At 40.9% G+C, this 16,118-nt stretch overlaps 1 protein-coding gene across 2 annotated transcripts in view; it reads right to left on the bottom strand.

The window, feature by feature from the left end:
* Positions 1–292: 292 nt before the first annotated feature.
* SLC19A2 (solute carrier family 19 member 2) overlaps positions 293–16,118 on the bottom strand; it is a 52,401-nt gene continuing 36,575 nt past the window's right edge. Inside the window, exon 6 of one of the 2 annotated variants that reach the window (XM_069761678.1) lies at positions 293–2,196. In XM_069761678.1, coding sequence (XP_069617779.1) covers positions 2,074–2,196 — 123 coding nt within the window. In that variant the 3' untranslated portion in view covers positions 293–2,073. The remainder of the gene's footprint in view (positions 2,197–16,118) is intronic. The other variant, XM_069761679.1, reaches the window with a different exon arrangement.

Genomic DNA, 16,118 nt, shown 5'->3' with positions numbered 1-16,118 from the left:
GGAAGCAGGGGCCGGATGTATAGCTTATGGCATCCTGTCTAGCTTACATACCTCCCCCTCACAAAATCTAACGTAAGAGGTAGAGATGGTCATATTTGGCCATTTACAGTATTAGTGCAAGGAAGTGTTGGGACAAGCACCAGCTGCTTTTACATGGGGTTTACACCTGACAGAGCATATAAACATCATAACACCCCTTTAAGGCAATGTGAAAAGTCAGCAATATAATACTTCATTGATGAACAATGTCATATGCAATCAAGTATAAAAAAAAAATATATACTAGGAATATAAAGTCTATCTATAAAAAAGGAACCATTTATTGGTAATCAGTCTGGCCCCAAAATTATTAGCCATTGAGTAAATCTACCTAAATGAGCAAAATCGGTGACTTCATATGTCTCAGCCAACCCCAAAAGATAAAGACCCAACTCCACCCAATAGTGTCAGACCTATAGTGCGCTTTGAGATAAGGTCACCCTTACAGTAGCGTCCTAGTATGCAGGAATGAGATGCACTCGCACCTGGTAAACTAAGAGCAGTCATGAAATACACACATGGTCAAAATTGTTGGCACCCCTCGTTTAATAACAGAAAAACCCACAATGGTCACATAAATTACTTGAATCTGAAAAAAGTAATAATAAATACAAGATCTATGAAAATCAACAAATGAAAGTCAGACATTGCTTTTCAACCATGCTTCCACAGAATTACCGAATTAAACAAAACTCATGAAATAGGCCTGGACAAATGATGGTACCCCTTAAAATAATGTAACAAAAGGAACATGTTAAATCAAGGCGTGTCCACTAGTGGGCCCGTATATAGTGCTACAGATACTCACTGTGCTGTTTGGTGACATGGTGTGTATCACACTCAACATGGACCAGAGGAAGCGAAGGAAAGAGTTGTCTCAGGAGATTAGAAAGAAAACTATAGACAAACATAATAAGAGGTACAAGTAATAAGACCATCTCCAGGCAGCTTGATGTTCCTGTGACTACAGTTGCACATATTATTCAGAAATTTAAGATCCATGGGACTGTAGCCAACCTCCCCGGATGTGGCCCATGAGGAAAATTGATGACAAATCAAAGAGACAGATAATACGAATGGTAACAAAAGAGTTCAGAAACACTTCTAAACAGATTAAAGGTGAACTTCAAGCTCAAGGAACATCAGTGTCAGATCGCACCATCCGTCCTTGTATGAGCCAAAGTGGACTTCATTGGAGACGACCAAGGAGGACACCATTGTTGAAAAAAAAAAATAAATCAATCAATCATACAAAAGCCAGACTGGAATTTGCCATACTACATGAGAGAAGTGTCCTGCCCAGTGTCAGAAAGCTAGGTCTCAGTCGTAGGTCATGGGTCTTGCAACAGGATAACGACCCAAAACACCAGCTAAAGACACCCAAGAATGACTAGGAGGAAAACATAGGACTATTTGGTAGTGGCCTTCTGTGAGACCTGACCTAAATCCTAATGAGCATCTTTGGGAAGAGCTGAAACATGCCGTCTGGAAAAGGCTACCTTCAAACACGAGACAACTGGAGCAGTTTGCTCTTGAGGAGTGGGCCAAAATACCTGTTGAGAGGTACAGAAGTCTCATTGACAGTTACAGGAATTATTTGATTGCAGTGATTGCCTCAAAAGGTTGTGCAACAAAATATTAAGTTAAGGGTACCATCATTTCTGTCCAGACCAATTTCATGAGTTTTATTTTTTTAAATTCTGTGGAAGCATGGTTGAACAGCAATGTCTGACTTTCATTTGTTGATTTTCATAGATTTTTTATTTATTACTTTTTTCAGATTCAAGTTATTTCTGTGACCATTGTGGGTTTTTCTGTAATTAAACGAGGGGTAGCAAAAATTGACCAAGTGTGTATAACCTATACTGTCATGTATTTTCAGACATGAACGTGTCCAACCATTTACATTACAGTTCATAAATACATAAGGGCACGTATTCGCATAAGGCGCTGTATACCACGGACAGAGCTGGTTTTCCCCAGCAATATACTGTACTTCATGGTCAGCCAAATAGAGGTGCTTAGATGCATCTTTCAGGTCCCTGAAGAATCCAGTGTATCCTGCTTTGGTTGTCGACAGTTTTTCACAATGTGGTAGATAGCGCTCACAAAGAATATTATTGCAATGATTGCAAAATACCCAGCGTAAATTTTAAACTGTAAAAAAAAAAAGAAAAGAAGGATATTACTTGTTAAATTGCCTTTTTCTTAGCTTTAATGTGAAAGCAATGCTACCTATAACAGCAGTCTGGCTGTGTAGTGTGGATGTGATCCAGACTGCTGTTATATGGGTCGACCCAGACTACACAGCCAGACTGCTTTTAACCCCTTTAAGACAAAACCTGTTATCACCTTCCTGACCAGGACACTTCTGATCAGCATCACTTTATAAGGTAATAACTCTGGAACGCTTCAACGAATCCCAGTGATTCTGAGATTATACTTTATGAGAACGTTAAAATTTCTTCGATATGACTTGCGTTTATTTGCGAAAAAAAAAAACAATTTTTGAAAATTTCCACCAGAATCATGTACCACAAAATAAACAACATTTCCCACATGTCTACTTTACATCAGCACAATGTTTGAAACATTTTTTTTGTTAGGAAGCTATAAGGGTTAAAAATTGACCAGAAATTTCTCATTTTTACGACAAAATTTGAAAAAACATTTTTAGGGACCACCTCACAGTTGAAGCGACTGAGGGGCCTATGACAAAATACCCAAAAATGACACCATTCGAAAAACTGCACCCCTCAAGGTACTCAAAACCACATTCAAGAGGTTTATTAACCCTTCGGGTGCTTCACAGTAATTTTTGGAATGTGGAAGGAAAAAAATAAACATTTACTTTTTTTTCACAAAAATTTTCCTTTAGACCTATTTTTTTACTTTTGCAAGGGCAACAGGAGAAAATGGACCATACATTTTGTTGCCCAATTCTCCTGAGTACGCCGATATTCATATGTGGGGGAAATGTACTGTTTGGGTGCACGGCAGGGCTTGGAAAGAGCGCCATTTGACTTTTTTAACGCAAAATTTGATGAAATAATTAGCAGACGCCATGTTGTGTTTGAAGAGCCCCTAATGTGCCTAAACAGTGGAAACCCTCCACAAATGACACTATTTTGGAAACTAGACCTTATTCAGATATGTACTGAGCACCTTGAACCACAGGTGCTTCACAGAAATTTATAACATTAAGCCGTGAAAATAAAAAAATATCACATTTTTCCTACAAAAATATAATATAATATAATATAATATAATATAATATAATATATATATATATATATATATATATATATATATATATATATATATATATATATATATATATATATTTTTTTTTTTTGCTACAAATTTTGTATGTTCACAAGGGCAAAAGGAGAAAATGAACCCCAAAAGTTTGTTGTGCAATTTCCCCTGAGTTCACCAATACCCCATATGTGGTCGAAAACTACTTTTGAGGCACCGTGCAAAGCTCAGAAAGGAAGTAGCGCCATATTACAGTGCAGATTTTGCTGCACTTGTTTGAGGGTGCCATGTTACATTGACAGTGCCCCTGAGGTCCCCGATTTTACCAATTAAACCTCAATTCATCTAGGGGTGAAGTGATTATATTGACACCACAGGTGTGTCACAAACTTTTATACCATTGGGAAGTGAAGAAAAAATAATTTACATTTTTACCACCAAGATTGTGTGTTAGCCCCAAGTTTGACATTTTCACACTGAGAAACGGGTAAAAAGGACATCAGAATTTCTGTCTCAATTTCTGCTGAACGTAAAAAAAAATAATTGTTTTGTCATTTCTTGTCCAACCTCTTACATACTCCATTGAAGAATAATGCTTACACACACAGATAGATATATCTATAGATATATCCATCGATAATGGATATATCTATAGATCGATAAATACCAAGCCTGATGTTTAGTAATTTAATAAAATGGTGCATAAAGAGTTAAATAAAGACAAAATCTGCGTTAGGCCGGGGACACACGAGTCTCTCGCATCTATACCCGGCACTGCCACCGGTATTTTATTATAGCCCTGTGCTCTCTATCGCAGGACAGAAGAAGCCCTCACTGCTCCTCTGTACTCCAGGCAGGCACATCCTCTGCTTCTCACATGCTGCCCTGTGTGCTTCTCCTGCTGTGTCTCCACCTCCCCCTCACACACAGTCCCTGTGATCTCTGGTAAGCTGCACTCACAGCCTGCAGAGAGGGAGGGGACACCTGGAGAGAGAGAGCAGGGCAGCTGACAGGACAGGGATTAAGGTGGGGGAAGGGGGATGGCAAGAATATTATTCACAAAAAATGCTGCTGAGTCCACTGTGTTCTGCTCCTCTGTAAACAAGTTGTGCCTCTGATGCAGTAACTGCTGGTGATAGCAGGTCACAGGGCAGTCACACACAAAATGGTGCTGCCCTGTGATGCTGCTCTTCATTCTGCCCCAGGGATATTAGACCACCCAAAAGGGGAGGGAAATGGTGATGTCAGCAGTTACTGCCCCAATTTTCCAGCAAAGAGTAAAGCTTCTAAATCTTACTATAGCTGCTTGAGGTCTAAAACGGAAAATGCTCCCCCTAGTGGTAAATATGTATATTTGTAGAAAAATCTATAATATTTTTCATATAGAAATGTTTGCAAACAGTGCAAACATTGCATTAATACATTTTTTTTTTACTATTTTAAGCTTAATTTCACAAAAAAACAAAATACAAGAAAACTGGTGGCACCTTCCCTTTAATACCCATAGATCTTCCCAGACTATGAATATAAGCCCACAGTTGTATATTTAGCCTTTACTGGCAATTAAAATAGAGGGAACCCCCCTCCCCCAAAAAAAGAAAAATCCCCAAGGGTGGTTTGCACGTTAATGACCGGGCCAATTTTTACAATTCTGACCACTGTCCCTTTATGAGGTTATAACTCTGGAACGCTTCAATAGATCCTGATGATTCTGACATTGTTTTCTCGTGACATATTGTACTTCATGATAGTGGTAAAATTTCTTCGATAAGACTTGCGTTGATTTGTGAAAAAAACGGAAATTTGGCGAAAATTTTGCAAGTTTCCACCTTTGAATTTTTATGCCCTTAAATCACACAAAATACTTAATACGTAACATTTCCCACATGTCTACTTTACATCAGCACAATTTTGGAGCTACATTTTTTTTTGTTATGGAGTTATAAGGGTTAAAAGTTGACCAGCAATTTCTCATTTTTACAACACCATTTTTTTTTTTTTTTTCAGGGACTACATCACATTTGAAGTAACTTTGAGGGGTCTATATGATAGAAAACACACAAGTGTGAAACCATTCTAAAATTGCACCCCTCAAAACCACATTCAAGAAGTTTATTAACCCTTCAGGTGTTTCACAGGAATTTTTGGAATGTTTAACAAAAAATGAACATTAACTTTTTTTCACAAAAAATTTACTTCAGCTCCAATTTGTTTTATTTTACCAAGGGTAACAGGACAAATTGTACAACAACTTTTGGTGTCCTATTTCTCCCGAGTACGCCGATACCCCATATGTTGGGCACATGACAGAGCTCGGAACGGAAAGAGCAGTTTGGCTTTTCAATGCAAAATTGACAGGAATTGAGATGGGATGCCATGTCGCGTTTTGAGAGCCACTGATGTGCCTAAACATTGAAACCCCACACAAGTGACACCATTTTGGAAAGAAGACCCCCTAAGGAACTTATCTAGATGTGTGGTGAGAACTTTGAACCCCCAAGTGTTTCACTACAGTTGATAAACGCAGAGCCGTGAAAATAAAATAAAAAAACATTTCCCACAAAAATTATTTTTTAGCCCCCAGTTTTGTATTTTGCCAGGGGTAACAGGAGAAATTGGACCCCAAAAGTTGTCCAATTTGTCCTGAGTGCGATGATACACCATATGTGGGGGGAACCACCGTTGGGGCGCATGGCAGAGCTCGGAAGGAGCGCCGTTTGGAATGCAGACTTAGATGGAATGGTCTACAAGCGTCACGTTGCATTTGCAGAGCCCCTGATGTAACTAAACAGTAGAAACCCCCCACAAGTGACCCCATATTGGAAACTAGACCCCCCAAGGAACTTATCTAGATGTGTTGTGAGAACTTTGAGCCCCCAAGTGTTTCACTACAATTTAGAACGCAGAGCCGTGAAAATAAAAAAATCCTTTTTTTCCCACAAAATATGATTTTAGCCCCAAATTTTTTATATTCCCAAGGGTAACAAGAGAAATTGGACCCCAAAAGTTGTCCAATTTGTCCCGAGTACGCCGATACACCATATGTTGGGGTAAACCCCTGTTTGGGCACACGGGAGAGCTCGGAAGGGAAGGAGCAATGTTTTACTTTTTCAACGGAGAATTGTCTGGAATTGAGATCGGACGCCATGTCGCATTTGGAGAGCCCTTATGTGCCTAAACAGTGGAAACTCCTCAATTCTAACTCCAACTTTAACACACCCCTAACCCCAACCCTAACCACACCCCTAACCCTAATCCCAACCATAACCCTAACACACCCCCTAACCCTAATCCCAACCGTAAATGTAATCCAAACCCTAAGGCCGGAGTCACACAGCGTAGGGAAATACGGTCCGTATTTTACATGCGTAATACGCAGAAATTATCCCAAAACAGTGATCCGTATGTCATCCGTAGGCAGGGTGTGGCAGCGTATTTTGCGCATGTCATCCTCCGTATGTAATCCGTATGGCATCCGTACAGCGAGATTTTCTCACCGGCTTAACGCATCAGGTATTCTAGAATATGTATGTATATAGCAGCCATATAGTATATAACAGGCGAAGTAGTATATAGGAGTACTACGTGTGTTGTATATACCATGTGGCTGCTATATACATACATATTCTAGAATACCTGATGCGATAATATAGGCCACGAAGTAAATAATACAGCCCACGTAGTATATAACAGCCCACACAGTATATAGCAGCCACGCAGTATATAACAGCCCACGTAGTATGTAACACTGGCCACGTAATATATAGCACAGTCCACATAGTATCTAACAGTGGCCACGTAGTATATAGCAGGCAGTATAGAACACAGCCACGTAGTATATAACACTGGCCAGGTAGTATATAGCAGCCACGCGGTATCTAACAGCCCACGTAGTATTTAGCAGTATGGGTATTATATCCCTGTTAAAAAAAAAAAATAATTAAAATAAAAAATAGTTATATACTCACCCACCGGGATCCAGCGAACCTCTGGCGATGCGCGCGTGGCTGCCGCCATCTTTCATTCCCAGGATGCATTGCGAAATTACCCAGATCACTTCGCGGTTTCGCGAGACCGCTAAGTCTTCTGGGTAATTTCGCAATGCATCTCTGGGAACAAAAGCTGGCAGCAGGCGCGAGCGCATCGTCGGACTACGGAAGGTGAGAATAGCAGGTTTTTTTTTTTATTATTATTATTTTTAACATTAGATCTTTTTACTATTGATGCAGCATCAATAGTAAAAACTTGGTCACACAGGGTTAATAGCGGCAGTAACGGAGTGAGTTACCCGCAGCATAACACGGTCCGTTACCGCTGGCATTAACCCTGTGTGAGCGATGACTGGAGGGGAGTATGGAGCAGGCGCCGGGCAATGACTGCAGGGGAGTAGAGAGGGACTAATCGGACTGTGGCCGTCGCTGATTGGTCGCAGCAGCCATGACAGGCAGCTGGCGAGACCAATCAGCGACTTGGATTTCCATCACAGACAGAGGCCGCAACCAATGAATATCCGCGACAGACAGAAGGACAGACTGAAGTGACCCTTAGACCATGGGTGTCAAACTGCATTCCTCGAGGGCCGCAAACCAAGCGTGTTTAAGATTTCCTTAGCTTTGCACAAGGTGCTGCAATCATTATGTGTGTAGGTGATTACATTATCACCTGTGCAGTACAAGGAAATCCTGAAAACATGACCCGTTTGCAGCCCTCGAGGAATGCAGTTTGACACCCCTGCTTAGACAAATAGTGGGAGTGGGAAGAGAGAGGCTAAGTGCCAGAATAGGCGCATCTTACAGATCTGCCCCCAGCCACCCCAGAAAAGGCACATGTTTTTAGCTAGGGGGGGGCCAATAACCATGGACCCTCTCCAGGCTATTAATATCTGCCCTCAGTCACTGGCTTTCCCACTCTGGCGGAGAAAATTACGCGGGACCCCACACCAATTTTTTCCGTGATTTAACCCTTTATTTGAACAGCTCCCACATTTTGCACACACACTTGGAACATTATTAGTGAGGAATATGTACAAAAATAAGGGATATGAAACGGTTTACTGTATGTACACCATGTGTCATCCTGTCGGGTTTGAGAAGGAGATAGCAAAAGCCAGCAATTGAATTACCGGCTTTTAAGCTATCTATGTATGTGTGTATATATATATATATATATATATATATATATATGGGTGTGTGTTGGTGTGTGTTGGTGTGTGTTGGTGTGTGTTGGTGTGTGTTGGTGTGTGTTGGTGTGTGTTGGTGTGTGTTGGTGTGCGTGTGCGTTGGTGTGCGTGTATATATATATATATATATATGTGTGTGTGTATATATGTGTGTGTATATCTGTCTCTGTATATATATGTGTGTGTGTGTGTGTGTGTGTGTGTGTGTGTGTGTGTGTGTGTGTGTGTGTGTGTGTGTGTGTGTGTGTGTATGTATATATATATATATATATATATATATATATATACACACACACATATACATATATATATATACATATACATATATACATATATCTGTGTTATATATATATACACATAACCCTAACTGTAGCCCCAAACCCAACTTTAGCCCCAACCCTAACGGGAAAATGTAAATTCATTCTTTAAAATTTTATTATTTTTCCCTAACTAAGGCGGTGATAATGGGGGATTTGTTTTACCATTTATAGCGTGTTTTTTTTATGATTGGCAGCCGTCACACACTAAAAGACGCTTTTTATTGCATAAAATAGTTTTTGCGTCTCCACATGTTGAGAGCTATAATTTTTCCATATTTTGGCCCACAGAGTCATGTGAGGTCTTTTTTGCGGTACCATGGTTATTTTTATCTGTCTTTTTGATCGTGTGTTATTCCACTTTTTGTTCGGCGGTATGATAAAGCGTTTTTTGCCCCTTTTTTACGGTGTTCGCTGAAGAGGTTAACTAGTGGGACAGTTATAGGTCGGGTCGTAACGGACACAGCGATACTAAATATGTGTACTTTTATTTTTGTTTTGTGACTTAGATATAGAAATGGATTTCTTGGCGAAAGAGAGACAGAGAAAGATATAGATAGAGATATACATACATAGATAGAGATATACATACATAGATAGAGATATACATACATAGATAGAGATATACATACATAGATAGAGATATACATACATAGATAGAGATATACGGCAAACGGTGAGCGGCAAAAGAACGGCTTTTTTCCAGCAGAGCCGCGGAGTAAGACAAGGCTGCAGCCTAAGCCCAACGCTCTTCAACATCTACATCAACGAGCTGGCTACCGCCCTGGAATCCTCCTCAGCACCAGGTCTCACCCTCCACGACGCCCAGGTGAAATTCCTGCTGTATGCAGATGACCTGCTGCTGCTGTCACCAACCGAGAAAGGCCTCCAGGACAACCTGAAAATCCTAGAGAAATTCAGCTCCACCTGGGCCCTACCGGTCAACCTAAAGAAAACCAACACCATGGTGTTCCAGAGGAGAAAGAGAAGATCAGACCAACACCCATCATTTATCCTCAACAACTGCGACCTCACAGGAACGGACAAATATACCTACCTGGGCCTAGAGATTCACCGGTCAGGGAACTTCAAACAAGCCATAGAGACCCTGAAAGACAAGGCCTGCAAAACCTTCTATGCCATCCGAAGGACACTCTACCATCTGAAGCCACCAGTGAGGGTCTGGCTAAAAATCTTCGACTCCATCATCGCCCCAATCCTCCTGTATGGCAGCGAAGTCTGGGGTCCTCACACCTACCCAGACTGGTCAAAGTGGGACTCCAGTCCAACAGAAATATTCCACCTGGAATTCTGCAAGCACCTTCTCCAGGTCCATCGGAGCACCTCCAACAGTGCTTGTCGGGCCGAGCTGGGCAGATTCCCTCTACACCTAACAGTTCTAAAGAGGGCGCTGTCATTCCGGGCTCACCTGCATAGGAGCAATCCAAGCTCCCACCACCATAAAGCCCTGATACATGAAGGTGAAACAGAAAAACCAGAACCCCCAGAACAGCCCAGCCAAACCCAACCGGAGCAGAACACCAATCACAACAACCTGACAAAAGCCGGAATTAGGAAGATGGCAGATGAAGGCCCGGAGAGGTATGTCAGTGACTGGAAGAATGATATCATCAGCTCACAGAAACTGACCATGTACCGGAGCCTACAGAGAGACTACAGACTGGCCCCATATCTGGAGAAACTCCCGGACCCCAGAGACCGCCAGATCCTGAGCCGATATAGACTCAGTGCCCACAGTCTGGCCATCGAATGTGGCCGACACAGGCAGAGCTACAAGCCCAGGGAGGAAAGACTGTGCCAACACTGTGATCAGGAGGCCATAGAGGACGAAACCCACTTCCTGCTACACTGCTCCAAATACTCAGCAGTGAGGGACACTCACTTCAGGAGACTCTCACATCTCTTCCCAGACTTCATCACCATGAAGGAGGAAGAGAAAACCTATATCTTGCTGGGAGAAGAAGAGAGAGCGGTGGAGATAGCAGCGCGGTATGTGAGCGAATGTCATAGACTACGAGAAAGAGAACTATGATGCCATGGACTATAGCCCCCAACCTGGACCTGCCCCATCCACCTCCCCTATGCCATGGACTATAGCCCCCACCCTGGATCTGCCCCATCCATCTCCCCTATGCCATGGACTATAGCCCCCACCCTGGATCTGCCCCATCCACCTCCCCCCACAGCTCCTACCCAACATCCCCTCAGTCCCTATCCCTATTGCCTCTATACACTTGCTTTGGCAAAACTGATGTGTATTTGGTCCTGCCAATAAAGCTTCTTTGAATCTTGAATCGATACATAGATAGAGAGATACATAAATAGAGAGATACATAGATAGAGATATATATATTAGAGAGATATAGAGATAGAGATAGAGATATAGAGATAGAGATATAGAGATAGAGATAGAGAGATAGAGATAGAGATATAGAGATAGAGATATAGAGATAGAGATATAGAGATAGAGATATAGAGATAGAGATATAGAGATAGAGATATAGAGATAGAGATATAGAGATAGAGATATAGAGATAGAGATATAGAGATAGAGATATAGAGATAGAGATATAGAGATAGAGATATAGAGATAGAGATATAGAGATAGAGATATAGAGATAGAGATATAGAGATAGAGATATAGAGATAGAGATATAGAGATAGAGATATAGAGATAGAGATATAGAGATAGAGATATAGAGATATAGAGATATAGAGATATAGAGATAGAGAGATATAGAGATATAGAGATAGAGATATAGAGATAGAGATATAGAGATAGAGATATAGAGATATAGAGATATAGAGATATAGAGATAGAGAGATATAGAGATATAGAGATATAGAGATAGAGATATAGAGATAGAGATATAGAGATAGAGATATAGAGATATAGAGATATAGAGATAGAGATAGAGATATAGAGATATAGAGATAGAGATATAGAGATAGAGATATAGAGATAGAGATATAGAGATAGAGATATAGAGATAGAGATATAGAGATAGAGATATAGAGATAGAGATATAGAGATAGAGATATAGAGATAGAGATATAGAGATAGAGATATAGAGATAGAGATATAGAGATAGAGATATAGAGATAGAGATATAGAGATAGAGATATAGAGATAGAGATATAGAGATAGAGATATAGAGATAGAGATATATAGATAGAGATATATAGATAGAGATATATAGATAGAGATATATAGATAGAGATATATAGATAGAGATATATAGATAGAGATATATAGATATATCTCTATCTATATATCTCTATCTATATATCTCTATCTATATATCTCTATCTATATATCTCTATCTATATATCTCTCTATCTATATCTCTCTATCTATATCTCTATCTCTATATCTCTATCTCTATATCTCTATCTCTATATCTCTATCTCTATATCTCTATCTATCTCTCTCTAATATATATATCTCTATCTCTCTCTCTAATATATATATATCTCTCTCTCATATATATATATATATATATATATATATATATATATATATATATATATATATATATATATATATATATATATATATATATTAGAGAGAGAGATATATATATTAGAGAGAGATAGAGAGATATATATCTATATATATATATCTATATATATCTATATCTATATAGTGGGACATCACTATGTAGTGTGTCAGATCGCTGCAAAGCACTGTGTCAGATCAGCGGTCTGACAGGCAGTGCAGGATGTTCTCTGGCGCCTGCTCTTAGCAGGTGCTCACATGCCACCTCCCTGCAGGACCCAAGAGGAGCCCCGCAGCCATTTTGGATCCGGGGCCTGCAGGGAGGAGATGCTCAGAACAACGCGATCACATCACATTGTTCCGAGGGTCTCAGGGAAGCACGAAGGGAGCCCCTTCCCTGCGCGATGCTTCCCAATGCCGCTGGAACTCTACGATCAGGTTTAATTGCAGTGTTCCAGGGGTTAATGTGCTGGGCGCGGTCAGTCATCACTCCTGGCACATAGTGCCGGATGTCAGCTGTAATAATCAACTGACACCCGGCGGGAGTGCGGCCAATCGCCTATGACGTACTATCCCGTCCCTGGGAATTAAGTCCCAGGTCACCTCGACGGGATAGTTCGTGATATGGGATTAGGGGGTTAACCCCTTAACCCCCAGAGCTTTTTTTTTCCGGTTTTTGCATTTAAGTTTTTCGCTTCCCTCCTTCCCAGAGCCATAACTTTTTTTTATTTTTCCATCAATATGGCCATGTGAGGGCTTATTTTTTTGCGGAACGAGTTGTACTTTTGAACAACACCATTGGTTTTAGCACGTTGTGTACTAGAAAACGTGATAAAAATTTGAAGTGCGTTGAAATTGCAAAAAGTGCAATCCCACACTTGTTCTTTGTTTGGCATTTTTCCTAGGTTCACTAAATGCTAAAACTGACCTGCCATTATGATTCTGCAGGTCATTACGAGTCCATAGATAAAAAAAAATAACCTAGACATGTTTGGTGTCTAAGTGGTGAAAAAATTTTTTTAAACTTGCTTAAAAAAATAAAGCGCAATTTTCCATTACCCGTAGTGTCTCCATTTTTCGAGACCTGGGATTGCGTGAGGTATTTTTTGCGTGCCGAGCTGACGTTTTTAATGATACTATTTTGGTGCAGATACGCTCTTTTGATCGCATGTTATTGCATTTTAATGCAATGTCGCGGCTACCAAAAAAAAAACAACTTAATTCTGGCGTTCTTGCACCGCTGTTTAGCAATCAGGTTAATCCTTTTTTTTTTTTTTATTGATCAGAGTGGACGATTCTGACCATGGCGATACCAAATATGTGTAGGTTTGATTTTTTTTTTTTTTTGTTTGATTTTTTTTAATGGTGCGAAGGGGGGGGGGGGGGGGTGATTTAAACTTATATTTGTTTTTATTTTTTATCATCATCAAAGCGGGGGTTCTGCCATCGGACGTACTATTCCATCTGATGGCAGAAAGGGGTTAATAGCCAGAAAAGGCTATGGAGACAGCTGTGGGCTGATATTAATAGCCTAGAAAGGGGCCATGGATATTGCACCTCCCTGGCTACAAACACCAGGTCTCAGTTGCCCGAGAAATGGCGCATCTCTAAGATGCGCCAGTTCTGGCACTTGGCCTCTCTTCCCAATGACCTGTAGCGGTGGCATATGGGGTAATAGTTGAGAGGGTTGATGTCACCTTTGTATTGTAAGGTGACATCAAGTCCGCTTAGTAATGGAGAGGCGTCAATAAGATACCTATCCATTACTAATCCTATAGTTGGTAAAGGATTAAAGAAACACAGCCAGAATAAAGTATTTTAATGAAATAAAACACTGCACAGTTTTCCCTCTTTATTATGCACGGGAGATAGTCGTTGGACTCTCGTTATTAAATGGATTACGTTGGAACAGGGAGTATACTGTTGGTTTATTTTATTTACTTTTTTTTTTTTTACACTTGAACACAGTATCCAGATGATGGGATTACTACTGTCGCATCATCGGCTAGCTGTCCCTGTAGCAGACATAGCCGGATGGGACTAATAGTCCCATCGGACAATGCCTGCCTACATACAGACCAGCACGCGCACACATCCCCCCCCCCCACAAACACAGACACACCTTCTCCGCTCAGAGTCTTCACCCACACACTCTTCCTCCTCTCGACCTGCAGTGGTTCTACTCCGCAGCAAAACTGCAGATCTTTTTAAACCTACGGTTTTGCTTGACTCACTGGTAGTCAATGGGTGCAGAAACGCTGCAGATCCGCAAAAAGAATTGACATTCTGCAGAAAATAAAACGCTGCAAATCCGCGCGTATTTTTCCGCAGCATGTGAACACCAATTCTCAATTTCCCATTGACTAACAAAATTCTTCCACTCAATCCACAAAAAAAGTAAATCCCCACTCAGGTCTGTCATCTGTTAACAGAAATATAGGGGCCTTCACGTTACTGGTAGCACAAAGGGCTCTGGAAAAGCAAAAGGGCTCCTCACCCGCCAAAAGAAATTCAGCAAATTCTCCGCTCCCAAATCCAAATGCCCCCTCCATTCTGAACCCCAGTGTGCCTAAAGCACATTTAGCCCCCACATGTTAGGCATTTCTGTTGTGATCAGAGCCCTCCTAATTTACAGGTGCGTGTCTCCGGAAGCATGAGCTAGGCATAATGTACTGGTGACTGCAACGTACTGGTCACTACAACGTACTGATCACTACAACAGCAGTTTGTAATTTTCACTCCGCAACAGCCACTGCTGCCTGTTTCTGGAAAACACCCATGGAGTCAAAATCATCACTACATCTGTAGATAAATTCCAAAGGGGTTATAATTTCCAAAATGGGGTCACTTGAGGGGGATTCTGCTTTTCGAGCACTTAGGGGCTCCTAATATGGAATCAACAAACTAGTTAAGGAAAATCTGCGCTTCAGGAGACAAACAGCGCTCTGTCCCTCCAGAGGTACTCCGTATGTCAAAGTAGTACAGTACAGCCACATATGGGGCATTTATACATTCAGCAGAAATTGTGGGACAAATTCTGGTGACATTTTTACCCATTTCCCAGTGCGAAAATGTTAAACTTGCGGCTAACATAATCTTGGTGGTAAAAATGTAAATTATTTTTTCTTCACTTCCCAATGATACATTATTATTTATTTATATAGCACCATTAATAATAATAATAATAATAATAATAATAATCTTTATTTTTTATATAGCGCTAACATATATTTTATATAGCGCTAACATATATTTTATATTGCGCTTTACAGTTTTGCACACATTATCATCACTGTCCCCAATGGGGCTCTCAATCTAAATTCCCTATCAGTATGTCTTTGCAAACACGGAGAGAACATACAAACTCTTTGCAGATGTTGTCTTGGGTGGGATTAGAACCCAGGACCCCAGCGCTGCAAGGCTGCAGTGCTAACCACTACACCACCGTGCTGCCCCCATTGCTTCCATGGTGCTGTACATGAGAAGGGGTTACATACAAGTTACAGATATCACTTACAATAAATAAACTAACAATGACAAACTAATACAGAGGGGCGAGGATCCTGCCCTTGCGGGCTTATATTCTACAGGACGGTGGGGAAGGAGACAGGTTGGAGGTTTGCAGCAGCTCCGGTGTTGGTGAGGTGGTAGCTCCGGTAGTGATGAGGAGGCAGCGGGGTCAGTGCAGGCTGTAAGCTTTCCTGAAGAGGTGGGTTTTCAGGTTCCGTCTGAATGATCCAAATGTGGTTGATAGTAGGATGTGTTGGGGCAAAGAATTCCAGAGGATGGGGGATATTCGGGAGAA

Source organism: Ranitomeya imitator, chromosome 3, assembly GCF_032444005.1.
Source record: "Ranitomeya imitator isolate aRanImi1 chromosome 3, aRanImi1.pri, whole genome shotgun sequence".
NCBI lineage: Eukaryota > Metazoa > Chordata > Amphibia > Anura > Dendrobatidae > Ranitomeya > Ranitomeya imitator.
Note: the sequence above shows the minus strand (reverse complement) of the source record. Positions and strands in the feature narration are given on the sequence as shown.